General features: G+C 43.0%; 2 protein-coding genes across 2 annotated transcripts; one reads left to right on the forward strand and one right to left on the reverse strand.

The window, feature by feature from the left end:
- The first annotated feature begins 6223 nt into the window (after window positions 1-6223).
- Window positions 6224-14559, forward strand: LOC126988760 (uncharacterized). Its single transcript, XM_050847157.1, has 3 exons — window positions 6224-6699; window positions 9616-9876; window positions 12219-14559. The coding sequence occupies exons 1-3, from the start codon at window positions 6532-6534 to the stop codon at window positions 12657-12659; spliced, it is 870 nt and encodes a 289-aa protein (XP_050703114.1). The 5' UTR covers window positions 6224-6531; the 3' UTR covers window positions 12660-14559.
- Window positions 14560-17998: 3439 nt separating this feature from the next.
- On the reverse strand, window positions 17999-23578 carry LOC126988762 (5'-deoxynucleotidase HDDC2-like). Its single transcript, XM_050847158.1, has 4 exons — window positions 23270-23578; window positions 20727-20851; window positions 19775-19946; window positions 17999-18602 (listed from the first exon to the last, which is right to left on the reverse strand). The coding sequence occupies exons 1-4, from the start codon at window positions 23330-23332 to the stop codon at window positions 18366-18368; spliced, it is 597 nt and encodes a 198-aa protein (XP_050703115.1). The 5' UTR covers window positions 23333-23578; the 3' UTR covers window positions 17999-18365.
- Window positions 23579-24246: the final 668 nt, after the last annotated feature.

The raw sequence follows: 24246 nt of genomic DNA on the forward strand, positions 1-24246 counted from the left end.
CCCCTTGATTATGGATTTCCTACTAGAACACCTCACCAAGCTACAGGAATGGAACAAAAAGTGGCTGTTACAACCCAATGAAGAAAAATGTAAAGTCCTGCACCTTGGGAGGGGATATCCAGCATACCAATACCACATGGGAAACACTCCACTATCCACCACAGAGGCAGAGAGAGACCTGGGACTATATGTTATCAGGCTACCAGTGAAAGCCAAATCCGTGAAAATAGCAGTGGACGGGTTAATAATCCTTACAGGGTAAATCAGTAATGGAATGGGGTCTTGTGCTTACTATGAAATCTTAACCTGCATTATCTGGTGTATGGACATAGCAGTTATGTAAGTTTCAGCTACATTCATTGGGAGCATGTAAACTGTAAATGATTATAAAGCATTTTACAATATGCCTCCTTCTCATTCAAGGCAAAATGCTGAAATCAACTTAACCCGGTCGCAGCGGGGATCATGTTTCTTAATGGTCCCTCTAACCATATTATAATATATCAACTATCACAGACTCGCAACAACAGGCAGGATATGGGAAAACTCACAAGACTTAGGAGGTTTGAAAGTGTATCATAAGGTTTCTTGCAAAGCTGTGGACACTCCCATACCCTTAGAGCACTTATAAGCACTTGGGAGCTTTGAAAATTACTGTCCCATCAAAAAGAGCAAGACAGCCCATCAGGCCATCACACAGACGCCCAGTAGCTCAACTATGGCAGGTTATTTTGTCAATGGTATCATTATACACCCTCATTAACAAATACAGCAGGATCTCACCAACAGCATCTGAATGGTGCCTAAAAGATGCAGTCATTAAAGAAAACATTACTTTGAATATTGTTCTTGGCAGGATCTTGCTGTAGGTCTTACTCGAGGGCTAACAAGTACGGAACCAAAGTAAATGTCTGTATCTCATAGTTACCTGGCTTATGAAAACTACAGTAAGTCTATGATTCAAAGATTATGACAACTTTTAAAAACTTACTGTCCATTCCTCTGAGGTCTTGGACAAACGCAGTAAAACTTTCCCCCAAAATCGATGTAGAGATCATTTGCTACCACGTGGAAGATCCTCCCTTCAATAATCTTGCCTTGCGGGTCCCCAATCTGAAAGTCATAATAAACATAATTGATAATAATGACAATATCTGAATAATGTTTTAAACAAATAAGATATAAATATCAGTGGGAGGGGCTTCAGCCGCCGATCCCCCCATGTGTATTAACCCAAATCCAGCCAAACCTACATAATACATACCTACATAATTAATCTAATGAATGGTAACCTATCACCGCTGTCAGTAGTAATCTATCGCCACTTCTAAAAGCAACTTACCACCACTTTTGATACTAACCTGTTGCCACTAAAACGGTAACCTATCACCACTTAATTAGTCACCGTGGTCATGAGGGAACTGAACAGCTGCAGCACCGTTCCCTGGTACATCGTCATGAAACTTGGCAAACACGAGCCAGGTTAGGACGTCACACCTGTTACTCACGCCGGTCATGGTGAAACTGATTCAGCTTATAAACTGAAGGGGATCCTGGACCTCGTGGACATTCAACTGTTTAGTCATCTCTTGAGTAACAAGAGACAATCTACATGAAGTAATTCAGCACCTGTGCATCTGCCTAGTATTAGGCCTCGTACGCGCAGGAAAAAAGTCAACTGATATCTGGATTGGGTGTGGACTTGCATCGTTCCCTGCATGACTCACACGACCCATTACCAAAATTCAATAAACGGCAGTATATAAAAATTTTAATTACTATCAATTTCCGACTATACATATAGGGTGCTCAAATTGTTGAGAATAAGATCTATGGTATGAGACAGATTAAGCCGGCCATAGCCTGTTCGGCAGACGCAAAGGGGTGGGGCATTGAGGCACACACACACACACACACACACACACACACACACACACACACACACACACACACACACAGGCCGCTTCATGAAAATATACAACACACATCAGACCACCGTGCTGATGACTTGACCCGCTGCCTGACAATGACTTTTTGGAGATTGCTATATGCGTATTATACAGCATAAAAATTTTAAATAAAAAGCTTTAAAAAGTTACCTATATAAATGCACCATAACTTTTTATCCACTCGAACATCGGATGTCATAGTTGCATCTATGCTGTGAACATGACTGGCAGTGAGATCTCTTCCGTGATGGCGGTGTGCCCATACAGGAGGCACCAGACGGAATTTTCGAGTGCTGAACGTTTTCGTCCAGCCACTGTGACAGGCCTGGCCGGATGAAAAATACCCCATACACACACAGCCTGCCTCCAGACCCACCCCCTTTCATTGGCTGGACAGTCCAGGCCAAGGCTTGAGGATGACCACAGCCCTATACCACTAGCCACCTGTACCTATACCTGTAGCCAATATACACTGCTCCTGTCAAAAAATATAAAGATGGTTGTTAATATCATCACATAAATATCCCTGTGTGTGTGTGCTACGGCAGCGGACCAGGGCCTGAAACCTCGTCAACGGTAAACTGAAAATAAACCAGAAAAATATAAAAACAAAGGAAATTGAGAAAGTAGAAGGAAAGGGCAATGAAAAAGGAGAACATTATAAAGAGCAGAGACGAAGGAGATGAAGGATGGGGAGTTGGAGGAGGAGGGAGAGGCGAGGAGGGTTAAAACAAAGAACAAACCCACACACATATACACCATTAGCCGCCTCACCTGCATTCAAGTACTATAAAAAAACAAAAAAACAAAAAAACAAGCAGACGGAGATGAAGGATGGATGGAGAGTTGGAGGAGAAGGAGGAGGCGAGGAGGGTTAAAACAAAGAACAAACCCACACACATATACACCATTAGCTGCCTCATCTGCATTCAAGTACTAAAAAAAACAAAAACGAAAAAAACAAGCAGAGACGGAGATGAAGGAAGGATGGGGAGTTGGAGGAGGAGGGAGAGGCGAGGAGGGTTAAAACAAAGAACAAATCCACACACATATAAACCATTAGCTGCCTCACCTGCATTCAAGTACTAAAAAAAACAAAAAACAAAAAAAACAAGCAGAGACGGAGATGAAGGAAGGATGGAGAGTTGGAGGAGGAGGGAGAGGCGAGGAGGGTTAAAACAATGAACAAACCCACACATATAAACCATTAGCCGCCTCACCTGCATCATTTTACTGTGTCTTAGCAAAGAAGCGAAGGTCCTGGGTTTGGCTGGGACCTTCTCCTCCTCCTCCTCCTCCCTCGTATATCTCGCGAAAGCCTTGGCGAACCCTCCTGGCCCGGCCTTGGTGTCATCCTGAAGGTCCTTGGCACTGTTTTCCGTGGGCGCCGTTGAACAGTGTCTCCTGAGTAGTGAAAATGGCGTCAAATTAACACGCAGCGCCGCCCGGCTCACTCCAGCAGCCATGTTTGTTTACGTCTTGGTCTTGAGCTTGATCTTGATATCACAGACGGCTTGAGATTTCTCCCGGTCAGGCCTTTGTATCGGCATCTCCTATAATAACACTTTGCCCTGTCTGGGGGTTGTGATGGTATATATATATGTTCCTCCCTTCTCCCTTGCTGTTTACCTGCAATAATAGACTATAAATCAATCAATCAAGAAAACAAAACATGCGGAAAGTCGGTGTTCAGCTACTCGGGGCAAGATGTCATTGCCTACATTTTGCACGTCACATCCTCTCTAAGAACTCTTTCACCGCCTCAATCACTCGTCCACTTGTCTCTCCACCAGGGCTACCAAATTATCGTACTCAGCCACTCAGCACATCGTATTTTCCGGTTCTGAGTCACAGCTATCGCAAACAAACGCCAATAAGTAATGCTTTTAACAAGAACTTGACCTGGAATTTCGTTATCTGTGTGGGCAGGAAAGTTTTGGGCCCTGGAACTGATAAATGTGATGTTTTGAGTACGACAATTTGGCAACCCTGCTCTCCACTCAGCCCCAACAGCAGCGCCATCCACTTCTTCTTCTTCTTCTTTTGACCTGTAACGCTTTGTATCGCTTCTAAGGTCCTCCTCCTCTCGTTCCTCCCTTCTTATTCACACACCTTCCTTTCCAGCGTTATGTTATTTTCTAACCTGAAATAAAGCCAATTATATTCACTTATTCAGACTCTCTTCCAGTCCTCCCATTCACGCCACGTCCCATCTCACTCAAAAACACCTGCATCACCTTCGTTCTCTCTCTGTCATACTTCTTACAGTAGGCCTACAGTCTCATCTACACCCCTGTCACACATCTGGCACACTTCGCTGCGGCCTATCTATAATTCCTTGCATTCAAAAAGTACAATAGTCATGAGTCAGAAACTAAATACGATGCTCTGAGTACGATAATCTGGCAACAGTGCTTCCTCGACTACGGTACTAAAAATGGCTAAAAAAATGAGGAAACTTGCAAAGGATAAAAAGAAAGGGAAAAAATACGTAATACAGAGGAAGGAAGATCAAGGAGAGGAGATTAAAGAAGCGATAGAGAGCGTCAAATGCCCAAAGAGATTAAAGAGGAGGAGGAGGAGGAGGTTAACTTATAAACAGAGGGAAAACTTAAAGAATACAAAGGAAGGAAGATGAAAAAGAAGAATCTGAGAAGCGATATAAACCGTCAAATGCTTAAATAAGGAGCTGAGGAGGAGGAAGGTAGCCAGGGACTATACCGTACCCTCCCAACACTCCCTATATGTCAAAATTTAATGGTAAAAGATATGAAAATGTTAAACTTCACCCTCCTACAGCTGCCATCAAACCTGTCCTTTCTACCTACAGCAAGTTCTCGCCATGCACGATAATAGTCATGGAGAGGCTGCGATAGGGGGGGTTGGGGGTTGACCTGACCAATGACCTGACCAATTTTGACAAGGCTTTCACAGGCGTTTCGGGCATTTCCAGGGGTAGTTTAATGGCCCTGGTGGTTGTTTAACTCTCCTTCTGTATAATGAATGTGAAAGAAAACTCACAAAACCCCGATTAATCTCCATTTTGACCTTTGAAAAGAGTTGATTTGCGAGATGGGAGCGTAGTCAAACCTTACGGCGCCCAGGTACACATATTTAACAAGGCTTTCACAGGTGTTTCGGGCATTTCCAGGGGTAGTTTAATGGCCCTGCTGGTTGTTTAACTCTCCTTCTGTACCATGAATGTGAAAGAAAACTCACAAAACCCCGATTAATCTCCATTTTGACCTTTAAAGATAGCTTCCTCCCTGGACCTGCCTTCTCAAACCCCTTCGGCGCCCAAGAAAACATATTTGACAAGGCTTTCATAGGCGTTTCAGGCATTTCCAGGGGTAGTTTAATGGCCCTGGTGGTTGTTTAACTCTCCTTCTGTACCATGAATGTGAAAGAAAACTCACAAAACCCCGATTAATCTCCATTTTGACCTTTAAAGATAGCTTCCTCCCTGGACCTGCCTTCTCAAACCCCTTCGGCGCCCAAGTACACATATTTGACAAGGCTTTCACAGGTGTTTCGGGCATTTCCAGGGGTAGTTTAATGGCCCTGGTGGTTGTTTAACTCTCCTTCTGTACCATGAATGTGAAAGAAAACTCACAAAACCCCGATTAGTCTCCAATTTGACCTTTGAAAATAGTTGATTTGCGAGATGGAAGCGTAGTCAAACCTTACGGCGCCCAAGTACACATATTTAACAAGGCTTTCACAGGTGTTTCGGGCATTTCCAGGGGTAGTTTAATGGCCCTGGTGGTTGTTTAACTCTCCTTCTGTACAATGAATGTGAAGGAAAACTCACAAAACCCCGATTGATCTCCATTTTGACCTTTAAAGATAGCTTCCTCCCTGGACCTGCCTTCTCAAACCCCTTCGACGCCCAAGTACACATATTTAACGAGGCTTTCACAGGTGTTTCGGGCATTTCCAGGGGTAGTTTAATGGCCCTGGTGGTTGTTTAACTCTCCTTCTGTACAATGAATGTGAAAGAAAACTCATAAAACCCCGATTGATCTCCATTTTGACCTTTGAAAATAGTTGATTTGCGAGATGGAAGCGTAGTCAAACCTTACGGCGCCCAAGTACACATATTTGACAAGGCTTTCACAGGTGTTTCGGGCATTTCCAGGGGTAGTTTAATGGCCCTGGTGGTTGTTTAACTCTCCTTCTGTACAATGAATGTGAAAGAAAACTCACAAAACCCCGATTAATCTCCATTTTGACCTTTAAAGATAGTTTCCTCCCTGGACCTGCCTTCTCAAACCCCTTCGGCGCCCAAGTACACATATTTAACAAGGCTTTCACAGGTGTTTCGGGCATTTCCAGGGGTAGTTTAATGGCCCTGCTGGTTGTTTAACTCTCCTTCTGTACCATGAATGTGAAAGAAAACTCACAAAACCCCGATTAATCTCCATTTTAACCTTTGAAAATAGTTGATTTGCGAGATGGCAATGTCTGTGAACACCGCCCCAGCTGGTCAGGTCAGGGTCACTAATACACTCTCCGGGCTACCCTCCAGCCATACCCCACGTGTCTAGTACCTGATTGTTTGTGCTACCAGTGATATTTTACGATGTATAGTAAAAAACGGTGCGCAGTTCTGAATTGCAGGGGGAACAGGGGCAAAGGCGGGCCAGAAGTCCACGTGTTCGCCTTCCCTAAAAATAAGTCAGTCTCCCAGAGGTGGTTAGAGGCCATTAAGACTTATAGGACAGACTTCACACCCAGCAAGCAAAGCAAGGTAAAGCCTCAACGTTTTCCTTTAATTGCATCCATATATTTCTGGGACAAGAGAGAGAGAGGGAGGTTTACATAGATTTACATAGACCACACAGATCCTTAAGCGTAATTGATTCTACGTTAATTAGATGGCTCCAAAACGTTGCATTTCAGTTCTAGTTAATATTAAGTTGAAGGAAGTGACGGTCGAGCTTGTTTTTACAGGTGTCAATCGTGTTACACTAGACCAATGGAGGTGGAAGCTTGTTCCATCCTCGCACTACAACGTTGGTGAGAGAGAGAGAGAGAGAGAGAGAGAGAGAGAGAGAGAGAGAGAGAGAGAGAGAGAGAGAGAGGCCCATTCACAGCAGTAATCATTGCATGGAAACACTGTGCAAATAGTTGGGAGCCTTTCCTCTCAACTGTTCGGAAATAACTTCTCAAAACGTTGGGGATTAATTCAGACAATTTACAGTTTCACCCAACCAACGATTTTCTTATGTGGTTCATGTTTTTCTGGTGGTAAATGTAGTGAATTGCATGATTTTGTACCTCATTTCCGTCGCAAATGTCTACTTTTCGAGTTATGTCTCTTTTTAAGTCATGTTTATCTATTTTTTTTTTTTTTTTTTTTTTTTACAGCAAAGGAGACAGCTCAAGGGCACAAAAAAGTAAACATTAATAAAAAAAAAAGCTCGCAGGGAAGTCAGGTCAACAGGTCAGGTCAACCCGCGATGGATGACAGACAGGCTAAAATCTGATATAGGCAGGAAAAGAGGACTACATGTTAGAATCAAGAGGGGGGGGGGGGGAACTCACCTTAGGGACAGCTACAATGGTTTAGCCAGAACAGTAGGTAAAGAAAAGCACCCTCATCGCAGAACGTAATTATGAGATTAGAATTACCAGGGAAGCAAAGACCGATCCGCAGTGTTTCTTTCAGTTCTATAAGACCAAGGTTAGGGATAAGATCAGGCTGCTTAAGTCAGGAGAATCACTGATAGATATAAATGAGGAAATGAGTGAGGCGTTAAACAGATATTTCTTAACTATGATTACCAAAGAAAGATTAGATGATATACCTCAGGGAGAACAGATCTACAGGGGAGAAGAGGTAGAAGGATTAACCAACATCAACATAAGTAGGGAGGTTGTGATTAGACACATAGATAGACTTAAGCCCGTATTCTTAAACACTTCGCTGCCCAAGTACATGCATTGGATAAGGCTTTCGTAGGAGTTTGGGGTATTTCCAGGGGTAGCTATATGGCCCTGGTGGTAGTCTGACCCTTCTTCTGTACCGTGAACCTGAAGAAAACACTCCCAAGAACCCGATTAATCTCCTTTTCGACTTAAGGAAAGCGTTGATGTGAGAAGAGAGCGTTTAAGAATACCGACCTTAAAGTCTCCTAGGTGCCAGGGCCAGATGAAATTTTCCCCAGGGTATTAAAGGAATATAAATCTGAAATCAGTGGGCAGCTAACAGAAGTTTTTAGGAGGTCACTAGACACAGGGGTGGTGCCTGTTTCATGGAGTCAGGCACATGTTATTCCAATATTTAAGAAGGGAGACAAATCTTGTATGCAAAACTGTAGGCCGATTAGTTTGACGTCAGTTATAGGTAAAATGCTTGAGTCAATAATAGGAGATAGTATTAGGGACCATATTGACAGACATAATTTAATTCACGACTCACAGCATGGGTTTACTAAAGGAAAGTCCTGCCTCACTAATCTTATATCCTTTTACAATAGAGTATACGAGGCAGCTGACAATGATGAGAGTTTTGATGTAGTTTATCTTGATTTTAGAAAAGCCTTTGATAAGATACCTCACCAGACTGTTAAATAAAGTCAGGGCTCATGGAATAGGAGGGAAGGTATTTGATTGGATTAAGGTGTGGATTAGCAACAGGAAACAGAGGGTTCCCATTAATGGTAAAAAATCCGAATGGGGTAATGTTACCAGTGGGGTTCCTCAAGGTTCAGTTTTAGGCCCGCTTTTATTCATTATCTACATCAATGACATAGACAATGGGATAACTAGTGACATAGGTGAATTTGCAGATGACACCAAAATAGGACGCACTATTAGGACAGAGGAGGATGCTAGAGCACTGCAGGAGGATCTCAACAAATTGTCAGCTTGGTCAGAGAAATGGCAGATGAATTTTAACATCACCAAGTGTAGCGTACTTAGTGTAGGAACACGCAACCCATTACACGGGTATAGTTTAGACTCCACAGCGATGGGCAGAGCAAAGTGTGAAAAGGGTTTGGGAGTGTTAGTGAACTCTGACCTAAAACTAAGGAAGCAATGTATTAGTGCGAGGAATAGGGCTAACAGGGTATTAGGCTTTATTAACAGGACGGTAACCAACAGGAGTGCAGAGGTCATCCTCAGACTCTATTTAGCGTTAGTTAGGCCACACTTAGATTATGCTGTCCAGTTTTGGTGCCCACACTACAGAATGGACATCAACTTGCTAGAATCAGTTCAGAGGAGGATGACCAAGATGATTTAGGGGCTGAGGAACCTCCCATATCAAGATAGGCTGAAACATCTAAACTTACATTCACTAGAAGGATGAAGAGCGGGGAGATCTGATAGAAGTATTCAAATGGGTCAAGGGTTACAACAAAGGCGATATAAGTAAAGTACTGAGAATTAGCCAGCAGGATAGAACATGCAGTAATGGATTTAAATTAGAAGAGTATAGATTTAGGAGGGAAATAGGCAAGCATTGGTTTAGTAATAGGGTGGTGGGGGAATGGAATAGACTCGGCATTCACATATTGAGTGCAGGGACAATAGCTTGTTTTAAGAATAGACTTGATAGCTGCATGGATATATATACGTATATCAATCTATCTATTTATAAATTTTATATATGCAATTATTCTATATATCTTATACGTATATGCATTATGTATTGCAGATTTGTGAACTGCATTTTAGGCCCAAGGACATCATGCGAAAGGAAGCAGACGGCAACGATAAGACAGGAAGGATGAGATGTCGCCTCCGTCGCAGGGCTGTTCCTTCCCTACTCCTCAACTGCCCTGACTATTTACTGGGACCTGGACATGTTAGCAAAGGCTCCGGCAGTGGACATGTTACAAAACACTCTGGCAGGAGGAGAACAAGGAGGGAGCAATCTGCTATACTGGTTGCAATGGGGAGAAATATGGCAGCTAAGGTAAACCAAAGGAAGAGTAGAGAATTTAGTAATTTATCTGAACTAAAGGAAAAGTTGACAATCATTGATGAATATTGAAGATTAATTGATGATGAAGGTATTATAGATATATGCCGTGTTATCACAGTCATGGGTTGTTATATATGTAGTCCTCAAGCCTGACTGCTCCTTCAAGGATTACAGATATTGACACACTTGGAGAAATACTGAACATTGACGCACTTGGGGAAATACTGAACATTGACGCACTTGGAGAAATACTGAACATTGACGCACTTGGAGAAATACTGAACATTGACGCACTTGGAGAAATACTGAACATTGACGCACTTGAAGAAATACTGAACATTGACGCACTTGGAGAAATACTGAACATTGACGCACTTGGAGAAATACTGAACATTGACGCACTTGGAGAAATACTGAACATTGACGCTTGCGGAAATACTGAACATTGGCGCTTGAAGAAATACTGAACATTGGCGCGCGAAGAAATACTGAACATTGACGCGCGGAAATACTGAACATTGACGCTTGGAGAAATACTGAACATTGACGCACTTGAAGAAATACTGAACATTGACGCACTTGGAGAAATACTGAACATTGACGCACTTGGAGAAATACTGAACATTGACGCACTTGGAGAAATACTGAACATTGACGCACTTGGAGAAATACTGAACATTGACACACTTGAAGAAATACTGAACATTGACACACTTGGAGAAATACTGAACATTGACACACTTGAAGAAATACTGAACATTGACGCACTTGGAGAAATACTGAACATTGACGCACTTGGAGAAATACTGAACATTGACGCGGAGAAATACTGAACATTGACGCGCTTGAAGAAATACTGAACATTGACGCGCGAGAAATACTGAACATTGGCGCGCGGAAATACTGAACATTGGCGCGCGAAGAAATACTGAACATTGACGCACTTGGAGAAATACTGAACATTGACGCGCTTGAAGAAATACTGAACATTGGCGACTTGCGGAAATACTGAACATTGACGCGCGGAGAAATACTGAACATTGATGCACTTGGAGAAATACTGAACATTGGCGCGCGGAAATACTGAACATTGACGCGCTTGGAGAAATACTGAACATTGACGCGCGGAGAAATACTGAACATTGACGCACTTGGAGAAATACTGAACATTGACGCACTTGGAGAAATACTGAACATTGACGCACTTGGAGAAATACTGAACATTGACGCACTTGGAGAAATACTGAACATTGACGCACTTGGAGAAATACTGAACATTGACGCACTTGGAGAAATACTGAACATTGACGCACTTAAGAAATACTGAACATTGACGCACTTGGAGAAATACTGAACATTGACGCACTTGGAGAAATACTGAACATTGACGCACTTGGAGAAATACTGAACGAATTGCGCTTGTGTGACATTGAGCATCATGCCTCAAGTCAATACAGCACATCTGTTTTAATACAGCTGGATATTTAAATTTTGCCCATACTTATTCAGGATGAAGGATTCTAGCATGTGTCAACGCTTATGTTTGTATGTGAGCAGCTACACTTGATATTTAATGAAGTTGCATAAGCCCTTCAAACTCTTGGGAAGCAACAGAGCCTGCCTTTCTTTGCTGATGTAGCAGAATACATCAGAGTTATTCACAAATAGTGGAGGGTAATGAATGTACAAGTGGCCATTGAAGGTGTTGGGTCAAAAACGCATTTTCCTATCCGTTAACCTGGTAGCAGCGACGGGCCAAATTTGTGGCTTTTCAGAACCAAAGCATTATCAGAAACAGACTTTGAAGAAGTAAAAGACCGTCAAAGACAAAGACTGGAACTTAAGATTTGTCAAATGATTATTGAAGTATCAAAAACTGACATTAACAAGTGCATTGATTTCCTCCCTGTTGTAGTTTTCTTGGCTGTCAATATGAAAGTGAATTGTAGTGCATGCAAGGAAATGATTAGAAGTCCTGAAGTTGGTAGAAGTTGCTAGTCACAGCTATATTGCCGGGATTTCCAGGGGTTTTCTTTTATATCCATCAAGCAAATATGATTTTGTACAACCATATCATCAGCACCAAAGTAACTGGGTTGGCTGTCTTTTGCAAGGCTAGAGGTCAGAGAAATCTAGCAACAGATCTCACACTGATTGCTTTGGGAGATGGCGATGCTCTGTTCCCTGATGACTTGTGTGACAATGGACATGACACTGTAAATTAGCAAGATGTTTAGTTTAACCTTCCACGAGTGCCACACTCAGTAACTATTGTGCCACGGAAAATAACACTGTTGCCGCTAAGTTAGTGTTTCCCTTTTCTGTCTTTACAGTTGAAGGAGAAGACAGCTGCCGCTGCTACTGCTGCTCCTGAGGACCAGGGTGAGGACAGGCCAGGCCCCAGCCCACCAGCCTCAGCCACCAAGGTTGTTCCCTCTCCAACATCGTCAGGGTCTTCACTCATCACCCGGTCCAGGGCCCGGAGACAGGCTAAGACGGAGGAGGCTGTGCTGAAGACCATCCAGCAGTGTGAGGACCAGCAGCTGAAGCCAACCGGAGACAGGGAGAGGCAGGCCTTTACAGAGTGGATCCGGTCCGTCACCCTGGACCTGGACCACCGGCTGTGGCGTCACTTCCAGCAGCAGATCACCAAACTCATGTTCCAGTTCATAGACAAGAATGACAAAGTGAAGACTCGGGAGCCTGCAGCAGCAGCAGCAGCAACAGCAGCAGCAGCAGCAGCAGCAGCATGCTCAGGCTGCTCAGGCTGCTAGCCATCTCATCCCACCTCCTTAGGCATGTGGCAGCCTTTGACCTCCCAGAGGCCGCCCAGCCAACCAGTCAGCCAGGTGTCAGTATGGCATTTCTGGGACCCGCAGTGGGTGGCCCAGCAGCTCCATCCTCGGCAGCAATTCACCAACATCCAACAGTATGGGCTCCAACACCATCATTAGGACCTGGATCTTCTTCATGCTCCAGGGAGGGCATGCAGGCCAGCACTCCAGTGCTGTCAGCAGAAATGATGAACAAGTCCCAGGGCAGCCAAGACTCCTCCCACCTCAGCCAGTTCCTCCGGGGCACCCCAGGGCATGGGCATCATCATCATCATCAGCAGGAGCAACAATCCTTGGAGCAGGAGCAGTCACGCCGGCAGCAGGACACGCGTGGAGGAGATGATGATGATAAATAGTGCTCTGATTTGTCTTGTTTCCAAGTCATGATACACTGTCAATAAATTGTTGGAATGTTGAAACTGAAATGGTGTTTGGTTTACAATAAGTGAAATTGTCTCCATTAAATATTTGATATCAATCCATTTCCTCAACATTTATTTCAAAATCTGTTGACAATCCATCTTCTGTTTTTTTTATAAAAAATATTGTTTATGTAATAATTTCTAAGTTTATTAACAATCCTTCCTTTAGTTTACAATAAAGGAAATTTTTTATAATATATTTAGTTTGAAATTTATTATCAGTCCTTCTTCTGGCTTACAATTAATGATGTTTTTATAACAATTTTTTAAATTCATTCTCATGACAGTCAACCTGTCCTGCCAGGGTACAGCACCACCTGGGCTGCTGGAGTACAGCTTCAGGACCGTGCTCCCTCTGTCCCTCGGCTGCTGCTGTGTCCCTGTCGTGCCTTTGACATTGGTGGCACCGTGCATGTTAACATTGTTCCTGGACAGCACCCTGTTGGCCATCTTGGTTGTCCCTCATCCTGGGACAGCGACTTCTCATCAGGTTGTAGAGGCAGATACAGGCTTCTGTTATGGTCTTTATTATGTCTGGTCCTTGCTGCATTGTAGTGAGGAGTGCCAGCCACTTATGAGCAAGAATCCCAAAGGCATTTTTGACCACACGGTGTCCTCTGGAAAATCTGTAGTTGGTAATCTGCTCCTCTATGGTTCTTCAGGTTCTGCTTGGAGTAAGGCTTCATGTGGTGGGTCTGGAGCCCAAGTGCGTCTTCCCCCAGGATGAAATACGGAGTGTACCGGTCATCATTAGGCAAAGGATCAGGAGCCGAGAAGCCTGCGGTGCCATTCTCCATGCACTCCTTCAGTTCAGGGGCATTGTATATCTGGGCGTCAGACGTTGAGCCACAGCCACCAACTGCAATTCAGAGGAACTTGTATTGTGAATCCACGGGCACAAGGAGTACAATGGAAAGGAGCCCCTTGTAGTTGTGGGACAGGGAGCCAGTGTTGGGCGGCCACTGATAGCAACATGCTTGCCATCAGGTCACCACAGGCATGGGGAACTTTCCACTTTGTCTGTGTCATCTGCTACGGGCTGCCATTCTACAAGGGTGATTGGACAGACCATCAGCTCACACTTGCATTCTTCAGCAGTGGCCTGGCAAAATTCTGTGATGGTGTTGATGGTGTTACGGGCCACTCATATTGTAGTGTGAGGTACATACTTGTCGCCGGTTGACAAATAGTGAAGGGTGACAGCAAGTTTGAGACCAGGCTCCAGCGCTTTTCTGTATCTATTGTCCTGCTTAGATACTGGGTGTTGACCTCGTTAGAAGTTCGTCAAACATCTCTGGTGGCACGCGGAAAGTTGGAAAGTGCTTTAGTCAGTGCAACATCTGTGGTCATATGCCGGAGAGACACAGAAGGGGAAGGAATTATAGGAGATGGGAACAGATCCCAGGAGACGGGACACAACCCCCAATTAATACCTGGTACTCATTCACTGCTGGGTGGACAGGGGTGTAGGGTATCGGAAAAGCCGCCCAAACTTTTCCACTCCGCCCGGGAATCGAACCCAGGCTCTCTCAGTTGTGAGCCGAGTGTGCTAACCACTGCACCATGAAGCCCCCTGATGGCATGTGGAGAAAGTTGAAGAATGAGGTCTCGGCATCAAACCTCAAATTTTCCATCAGTTTGTGGTGGTGACCAAACTAGAGTCTTCTTTCAACCACTCTGACCCAACACAGTCTTGTCTCCTTCTTCCCTCTCTTCTCTTTCATCACAAGAGCAGCAGCAGCCAGCACAGCCAGTTGTCCTTGGAGGAGGAGAATCTGGTACATGACTTTATGGTTCATGGTTGGGAACTGAAGTGAGAGGAAATGGAAAGTTCCCCCTCTTATATACCTTTCACGCTGGATGCAATGAGGACCTGTCAATGACCCAAAACTAGCGCAGTGCTGACCTGGGGGTTACCTGGTGGCTGCGTAGTACTGACAGACACAGCATAGCAGGGGTGTGAATGTGCTGAGTACTGACCCAGCATTGTCTTGATGGGGGCTTGATAGTGACGCAGTGTTCAACCCCTTAAACATGAAGACACATATACTGCATCCTTGCGTGCCCCGTACCATATCCGAGGACGCGCATACTGCATCCTGGCGCTCTTTAGCCAATATACAAGTTATTTTATCTTTATATTTATGCTTACATCTCAAAATTATCAGTTAACTTATGTTTCTTTATGTGCTCCATTTAATTCTGCATGTTTTCATATATAATACATGATGATTATGTTGAGTTTATGGCCGAAAACTTGTTATATTCAATAGCGACATTTGAAATTTGGCATGCGTGGCGATCCCGGATACGGCACGGGGCGCTGTTTTGGCCCGGCCGTAGTGAAGGGGTTAACTACATGGATGTGGTATGTGTGGGATGGTCGTGTAGTGACAACTAAGGGAGTGTGTTGCTGGTTCTTATCTGTCCCTGCCAAGTCCTCGCTACGTCACCCACACGTCCAGCTGGTCTGCACTATGTCAACAAATGCTCACCACCCTGTCCTAAGTCTTCTATGCTTTCACTACGCAAATTTTGAGCAGAATCAAAACCACTCCTCTAACTCATTTTAGGAGCAGTGAGTAGAAATTTTTTTTTTTAAACATTTGTTGCCTTTTTTTTATGCCCTTGAGCTGTCTCCTTTGTTGTAAAAAAAAAATATATACATCAGTCCCCGCTGCATTCAAGCTAAGACTTCACCATGTCCTGCCAATTCTTGCAGGACATAGTAGGAACAGGGTCTGGTGTGACTGTCCTTCTGACGCTCATTGTTCCTGTTGTCTGCTCATTCTCTCTCTCTACTTCCAGGAGTACAAATTTCTACCCCATTATCACACTTATTTCTCATTACAATCCAATATCAATCACCAGCTGGGCCGTATATCTCATGACTCTTAAGTCGATATTATAAGACACTTTGGTTCCTCACATCAGCTATTTCTAAAGGTCAAAGAGTGGGTCAGTTGGGTTCTTATGAGTGTTTCTTTAGGGTCACGGTACAGAGGAAGGGTTAGACTACCACCAGGGTCATCAAACTACCCCTGGAAATCCCCACAACTCCTAAGAAAGCCTTGTCAAATAGGTGTTCTTGGGCAACGAAATGTCTTATAATACGACCGTTAAACTTTCCTTATCACATAAATCTGTTGATGGGTTTGTCTGCCAGTTTGGGGTAAAAACTAAAAATATAATAAATACCTGAATGCTTGTGCTGTGCCTTTCCTTTGATTCTGATGAACATTTCCAAGGTGTAGTAAAGTACCTTATGTAGTGTTTAGCTTTTATAAACTCATGTTGCTTGAGAGTAGACTGGTCTGGCTTAACCCGGTAGCAGCGACGGGCCAAATTTGTGGCTTTACTGTGTACCAGCTATGGGCCGAATTTTTACCATGATATAAACCCCCAAAATAGATGATGCGTAAACTGATCATAAATGCTTTGGTACTATATATTATGAAATGGTTTGCGTGAGTGATGATTTTTTCTCATTAATTCACCTAGAAGGGCCTTTAAGAAACATGGTCCCCACAGCTACCGGGTTAAGAGCTATGAGAACAATTGTCTATATTTCATAATTGTGAAAAATGAAAACATTAGTCATGAGTTCAGAATGGTTTACTCTGACACTTAAGTGACAAACAGCTGCATAGATGAATTGATTCCATGCATAATCAGATCTCCGAGGATGGTCATGCCATTCTCACTCCCAAGATTCAAACAGTTTTCTTTGCACAGTACAGTCAGAGGATAAACACTTAACTTACTGACCTATTTCTCAAAACAACAAATAGTTACAAATTCAAACCCTGTTCAAGACATCACAATTCCTGAGGTGTCTTTATCACAATTAAGATGATTTAACATATTGATTTGATACTAAATTTGGTAGCTACTAAGTGTCCCTTCTGCATTAGGCTTACTTAAACTATGATTTTAACAAATTAATAAAAAACATAAGAACCAACAAGGTAAGATATATCTACTGCCTTGACCACAGGCTCTACAACTATTGGGGACAGGCAGGGTGAACACCGGCCCCTCCTGGAGTGTAGGTTATGACCCGTTTAGTTGGCTCTCACGGCATGCAATGGAGTACACACAAGGCTTTCAGAATGAAGCATGAAAAAACATTTGTTCCTTAGACTTTTGGGTCCCCAGCCTTGAATGACGCAACAGGGAAAAAATACTTATTCCTTAGACTTTTGGGTCCCCAGCCTTGAATGACGCAACAGGGAAAAAATATTTATTCCTTAAACTTTTGGGTCCCCAGCCTTGAATGACGCAACAGGGAAAAATATTTATTCCTTAGAGTTTTGGGTCCCCAGCCTTGAATGACGCAATGGGGGAAAAATATTTATTCCTTAGACTTTTGGGTCCCCAGCCTTGAATGACGCAACAGGGAAAAAATACTTATTCCTTAGACTTTTGGGTCCCCAGCCTTGAATGACACAACAGGGGAAAAATATTTATTCCTTAGACTTTTGGGTCCCCAGCCTTGAATGATGCAACAGGGAAAAAATACTTATTCCTTAGACTTTTGGGTCCCCAGCCTTGAATGACGCAACAGGGAAAAAATATTTATTCCTTAGAGTTTTGGGTCCCCAGCCTTGAATGATGCAACAGGGAAAAAATATTTATTCCTTAAACTTTTGGGTCCCCAGCCTTGAATGACACAACAGGGAAAAAATATTTATTCCTTAAACTTTTGGGTCCCCAGCCTTGAATGACACAACGGGGAAAAAATACTTATTCCCTAGAGTTTTGGGTCCCCAGCCTTGAATGATGCAACAGGGAAAAAATACTTATTCCCTAGACTTTTGGGTCCCCAGCCTTGAATGATGCAACAGGGAAAAAATATTTATTCCTTAGACTTTTGGGTCCCCAGCCTTGAATGATGCAACAGGGAAAAATATTTATTCCTTAAACTTTTGGGTCCCCAGCCTTGAATGATGCAACAGGGAAAAAATATTTATTCCTTAGACTTTTGGGTCCCCAGCCTTGAATGACGCAACAGGGAAAAAGCGTTGATACTAATTTTCAAGTCAAAGAAAGCCTCAGGCCATGTACAAGAGCACAAGTAATACATTGTTGCATATAAAACACTCCCCAACATAATCACCAACCTCAATGGTACAAATGTAGAAACTGACAAAAGATTGTCTCAAAATAAATTAAATTTCTAGATAATAAAATTGTTTAATTCCTTATACTAAGAATAAATACTTCATTGTTTCACATCATTGACATCTTTAGTCTTTTTAGCCTCCCTCTCCTTGTAAAGTTGTTCAACCCATAATTTGATCTTTGGGTGTGAAAACTTCCCCTCAGTCGACTTAAAGAACTCCTCCAGGGTCCCGGCGCGAGTCTGATCAGTTTCGTACTCAAATGCTTGTAAGATCATGTCAAACTTGTCTAAGTCCTTTACAAGTTTGGCCTCTTTGGTTTTCTGTTCTTCATATTCCTGAAAAAACATAATATATATACTCCTCTTGGGTGATAAAACTAGTTGTGAATACAAGATAAAATGCAGTACTCAAATGTTTACGCATCCAGCCACTTAGTAATCTTGTTGCCAAAATTACCCTTATCTATACCTTATCTATAATACAATGGTCTATGTGTCCCAGCATATATACGTTATCTATATTGATTTACCGAACTCTTCAGTAGTTAATGATAACAAGCACATACACACAAGCCATTCCCAAAGACCCATCACCAGAGCTCAGCTGGGGAGGGCACTGGATTGCAAGTAATGCTCAAGAACTATAATATCTGTGAGCCTCCTCTGATGCCTCCTTAGGGCAGGGAATAGCTTCCCTCTGGTCTATGATCACTACAGAAGATATGTGACTGTGGCCGGGTAAATTTGGTGAGTGGGGACTTGAATTTTCTGTTTACCGTAGGCTACAAGTGAACACATATATCATACTTCACCACATTTTCCTTTCTTAGGAAGCCCTTGTGTTGATTTATGTAGTGAAACACTTTGTTTTCTTCCTCAAGCCTTCTTGCTACTGCTACTACTACTACTGTTAGTACTACTATTACCACCACTACTACTACTTTCAATACAATAAAGTCAACTTATCATACCTTTACTAAGAAAGAGGGGGAGGGAAAAACAAAAGGGAGGCTGTAGCCTTCAAGCACTTCACTCTGTTATAAGATCAGTCCTCCTCAAGTGTAAGGAGAAACCAAAATTGGAAAGCAGCACATGTGGTGCAGAAGAAAGCCGCAGATGTACTAGTCATCCAAATGTCAGGATTTTGGCCCCTTTGCAGCAAGGAGCCCACACCCTTACACAATAGTGAAAACGGCAGCACTGGGAAACTCACGATGAACAGCAAAACTGAAATACAATTCCCAGTGTGGGGCCAACAACATGGCAAAGGCAGAGACATCAGTGTATGAGGGAGACTGAGACTGAGGTGCCGCCTAATATACCTGTGGCTTTCACTGTGTTGCACTGGCCCCTTGGAGATGTAGGATAACAAAACTGAAGTGTCTGCTTATGTGAAAGGAATTCATACCTTCACAACAGTACTCAAGAACAAGAGAGAAAGAAGAAACAGTTTTTCTAATACCAAACTCATCATGCAATCACTCTAACTTGCAGGTAACTTGACATACCATGAACAGGTTATACATCTCTGGTCCAGCCTTCTGGCCCACCAATGACCTGAATTTCTCCATGGCCGCCACCTCCCGCTGGTGCTTGTCCCCATCGGAGACGCCGCAGTGAGGGGTCAGGTCCCCTACGACGCTCTCAGCCATGTCATGGACGAGGGACATCTTTATCACACTGGGAGGCAAAGAGGTGAGCAAGACATTAATGGCAAGGATTATGTGACCTTCATCATGACAAACACACAGAGAATTAACCCGGTACCAGCAATGGGCCAAATTTGTGCCATGATATAAACCCCCCAAAATAGATGATACATAATCTGATCACAAAAGCTTTGATATATATTATGAAATGGTTTGTGTAAGGGGTGATTTTTTCTCATTTTTCTCGCTTAGAGGGACCATTAACCCGGTAGCAGCGGGGATCATGTTTCTTAATGGCCCCTCCAAGCGAGAAAAATGAGAAAAAATCACCCCTCACACAAACCATTTCATAATGTATATCAAAGCATTTCTGTTCAGATTGTGTATCATCTATTTTGGGGGGTAAATAGAGACTGTTTGGGACAACATCCTTATTTAATTATTTTATGGATGGCGAGTGAGTGAAGCGACATGCCCCTGGACGTGATCTCCCATAGGTTAGTTAATGCCCTTTCATAGTCTTAATAATAATAAAAATAATAATGAGTACCTGAAATAATTGATAAGTTCACCAATTTCATCTTCTTCACAAATGTAGTTGCACGAGCATGATATCAGATCAGTAATAAGGAGAGAATGATGGCACCACTATAAACACCTGCCTGCACCAATACGGACTGGGGCCGACTACCATCCAGACCCCTCAAGCAAGCCTACTGGCACTATGGGCGTAACGTAAAAAATAAATAAATAAATAAATAAATAAATAAATAAATAAAAAATGAAGGCCAAACTATTGTTCCATACTCACTGGTCTCTGTTGACACCATCCTCTGCATCGAAGAGGAAGGACATGATTGCCATCCGGTACATGTGGCCGGACACAGTCTCTGGTTCACTGACATTCCGCATCACCCATCCCGTTCTCTTCAGGTGCTGGAAGTGAAAAGTAAAGGTGTATAGTGTATGGGATTTGGCTGATTTGCTAATAGTCTGTTATACACATTAAATACATAAAGATGCATGGTAGTATCTGATTTCAAACTTCTTATATAGAGATGATAATAGAATTTCCCATTTACTCTCAGCTCCATCACCTTAGACTGAAGGATAACAAGATATTTCATTTGACAGTTTACATGTAGAGCAAGAAAAACATGATGTCTTCCTGTAAAAGCTTGAGCAACATTCTTTAGCCATTGTACTGTACATTATCAAAACATATTTATGGCATACTTATTGGTATTTATCTAGTTTTATACAAGACACACTGAAGAGTTTAACATTATTTTTTCTGGCATATCTTGTCAATCTATTCACCTTACTATATAAACATTTCCTGTGAAAATGGATAAATGGGGTGTCAGGGGGGGTTGGCTTTCCCTCTCCTGTTAGAAAGTGGTTAGGTCTGCTTGGATTAAAATACAAGGAGACGAGAGGGTAAACCACCACCCCCGGATTAGAAGCTGTGTTCGGTTAGATGGGAATTGGGGTCTTGGTGGGGGAGTCAAATTAACTGAAAAATGGGCCTCCAAGATTATCATAATATATTTCCCTAAGATAGGGAAAATTTCCTAGTCTCAGCCAATCTGTTGTTGAATGTCGGGCGTGTCATTGGATGGCCAGCATAGTGGACCCACCCCCACCACATGTCGAATATATTTAAACTACTCCAACCTAAGTTTCCATAACCTACTGACGACCCCCTTTATAATGAGGAGGCTTCGTCCCCCTCGACCCTCCCTCTGCTCAGGGGGGCTTCTTTGTATCTGCCTGTCTTGTCAGTCACACACTTGACTAACGAGACAGGCAGATAGAGAAGCCCTCCTTAGCAGAGGGAGGGTCGAGTTTAGGTCATGTAAAGTTAGGTTGGAGTAGATTAAATATACTTGACTTACAGTTTGAGCTGACGGAAATATGCAGTTCCGTAAACTCGGGAGTAATGAATTTTCCCTATTTTAGGGATTTTGGGGGGACAATTTTGGAGTCCCATATTTCAGTCAAAATCCCTTTTCCCCCATGACCCCGATTCCCCACAGATCCCCAGGCTTGTTTTCGGTTTTGGGGGGGTTCTGGAGTGGCGGATGGGGAGGCGGAGTTCTTGTTAAGAATTACCCAATCAGGTTCTAATGAGTGTCTTTTTAGGTTCACGGTACAGATGATGGGTCAAACAGTAATTGTGGAGATTTACTCCGCGCCTCAAAAATACAATATTACGCCTCAATATTATAGTTAAGGGACGAAATACATGTCCCTCATCCATAATATGAAGGCGCAAGTACTTAAAAGTAAAGAAAAAGGCCTAATCCCCTTCTCCTAACGATCTTGGAGAACCTGTGGGAAATCAGGGTTTTTGGGTGGGGGAGCATATTTAACCCGGTAGCAGCGACGGGCCAAATTTGTGGCTTTACCTTGTAGCAGCGATGGGCCAAATTTGTGCCATGATATAAACCCCCCAAAATAGATGATACATAATCTGATCACAAATGTTTTGATATATATTATGAAATGGCTCATGTGAGGGGTGATTTTTCCTCATTTTTCCCGCTTGGAGGGACCATTAAGAAACATGATCCCTGTTGCTACCGGGTTAAACTATGATGTTACGCCTCAATATTATAGTTAAGGGATGAATTACATGTTCCTCAACCACAAACCTTTAAATGGCATAATCACCTTCCCCTAACGATCTTGGGGAACCCGTGGGAAATTGGGGTTTTAGGGTGTGGGAGCATTTTTAACCTGGTAGCAGCGACGGGCCAAATTTGTGCCATGATATAAACCCCCAAAAATAGATGATACATAATCTGATCACAAAAGCTTTGATACATATTATGAAACGGCTTATGTGAGGGGTGATTTTTCCTCATTTTTCCCGCTTGGAGGGACCATTAAGAAACATGGTCCTCACTGCTACCGGGTTAAACTATGATGTTACGCCTCAATATTAGTTAAGGGATGAAATACATGTTCCTCAACCATAAACCTTTAAACGGTATAATCACCTTCCCCTAACGATCTTGGGGAACCTGTGGGAAATTGGGGTTTTAGGGTGTGGGAGCATTTTTAACCCGGTAGCAGCGACGGGCCAAATTCGTGCCATGATATAAACCCCCAAAAATAGATGATACATAATCTGATCACGAAAGCTTTGATACATATTATGAAACGGCTTATGTGAGGGGTGATTTTTTCTCATTTTTCTCGCCTGGAGGGACCATTAAGAAACATGGTCCTCACTGCTACCGGGTTAAAGTACTCCAACCGAATTTTGCAGGTTATAATTCTCGTGGGGGGCGGTATTGATGGCGTGTGGTGAACCTCCATATTTACCACCGTTCTGGGATGCTGTACCTTTAAACGGCCGATTTGACGTAAAAATTCCAGACAATTAGCTGGACTACCCCCGGAGGCCATGGTTAAGAGGTCCCTTTGTGCTTGTTAAGTGCTCAGGAGGCGGGGCGGGCCATGGACCACGGCTGCTCAGGACTGCTCGGGACCTTCCTCTTCTTTAGACCTGTGCCGCCTTATATTACTCCTCAGGTCCTTAAGTCCTGATGCTCCTTCCCTTGGCGCCTTTAATTAACGTCCTATCCTCGTGTCCGCCGCAAGGGTGTTCAGGGGCCGCCGGGCGTGTGGTAGCAGAAGGGAGGGTGGTGATAAATGTTTGGCTCGCTCACACACACTATAAAAAGACATTAATGGTTTGTTGTTAATGGTATTATTAGTATTATTATTGTTATTGCTATTAGTGGTGGTGGTGGTGTTTTGTACTACCTGCTGGTGGTTGGGAAATTTATCTTTATATATGTTTGGCTCCCTCACACACACTATAAAATTACATTGATGGCTTATTGTTGGTGGTATTATTAGTATTGTTATTGTTATTATTATTATTGTTATTATTCGTGGTGGTGGTGGTAATTTGCACTGGGGTTGGGATGTCTTTTGGGTCCCTCACACAATAACCGTAAAATATATGTTTCTCTCCCTCACACACACTATAAAATGACACTGTGATTGATTGGTAGTCTATTCTTGATGGTATTATTAGTATTGTTATTGTTATTTGTGGTGGTGGTGGTGGTATTAAATTTGGGTAGGCCTACTGCTTGCTGGGGTTGGGATGCTTGGCTCGCTCACACAAACTATAAAATGACACTGTGATTGATTGTTTATTGTTGATGGTATTATTAGTATTGTTATTGTTATTTGTGGTGGTGGTGGTGGTATTAAATTTGGGTAGGCCTACTGCTTGCTGGGGTTGGGATGCTTGGCTCGCTCACACAAACAATAAAATGACACTGTGATTGATTGTTTATTGTTGATGG

This window comes from Eriocheir sinensis, chromosome 70 (assembly GCF_024679095.1).
Source record: "Eriocheir sinensis breed Jianghai 21 chromosome 70, ASM2467909v1, whole genome shotgun sequence".
NCBI classification, from domain to species: domain Eukaryota; kingdom Metazoa; phylum Arthropoda; class Malacostraca; order Decapoda; family Varunidae; genus Eriocheir; species Eriocheir sinensis.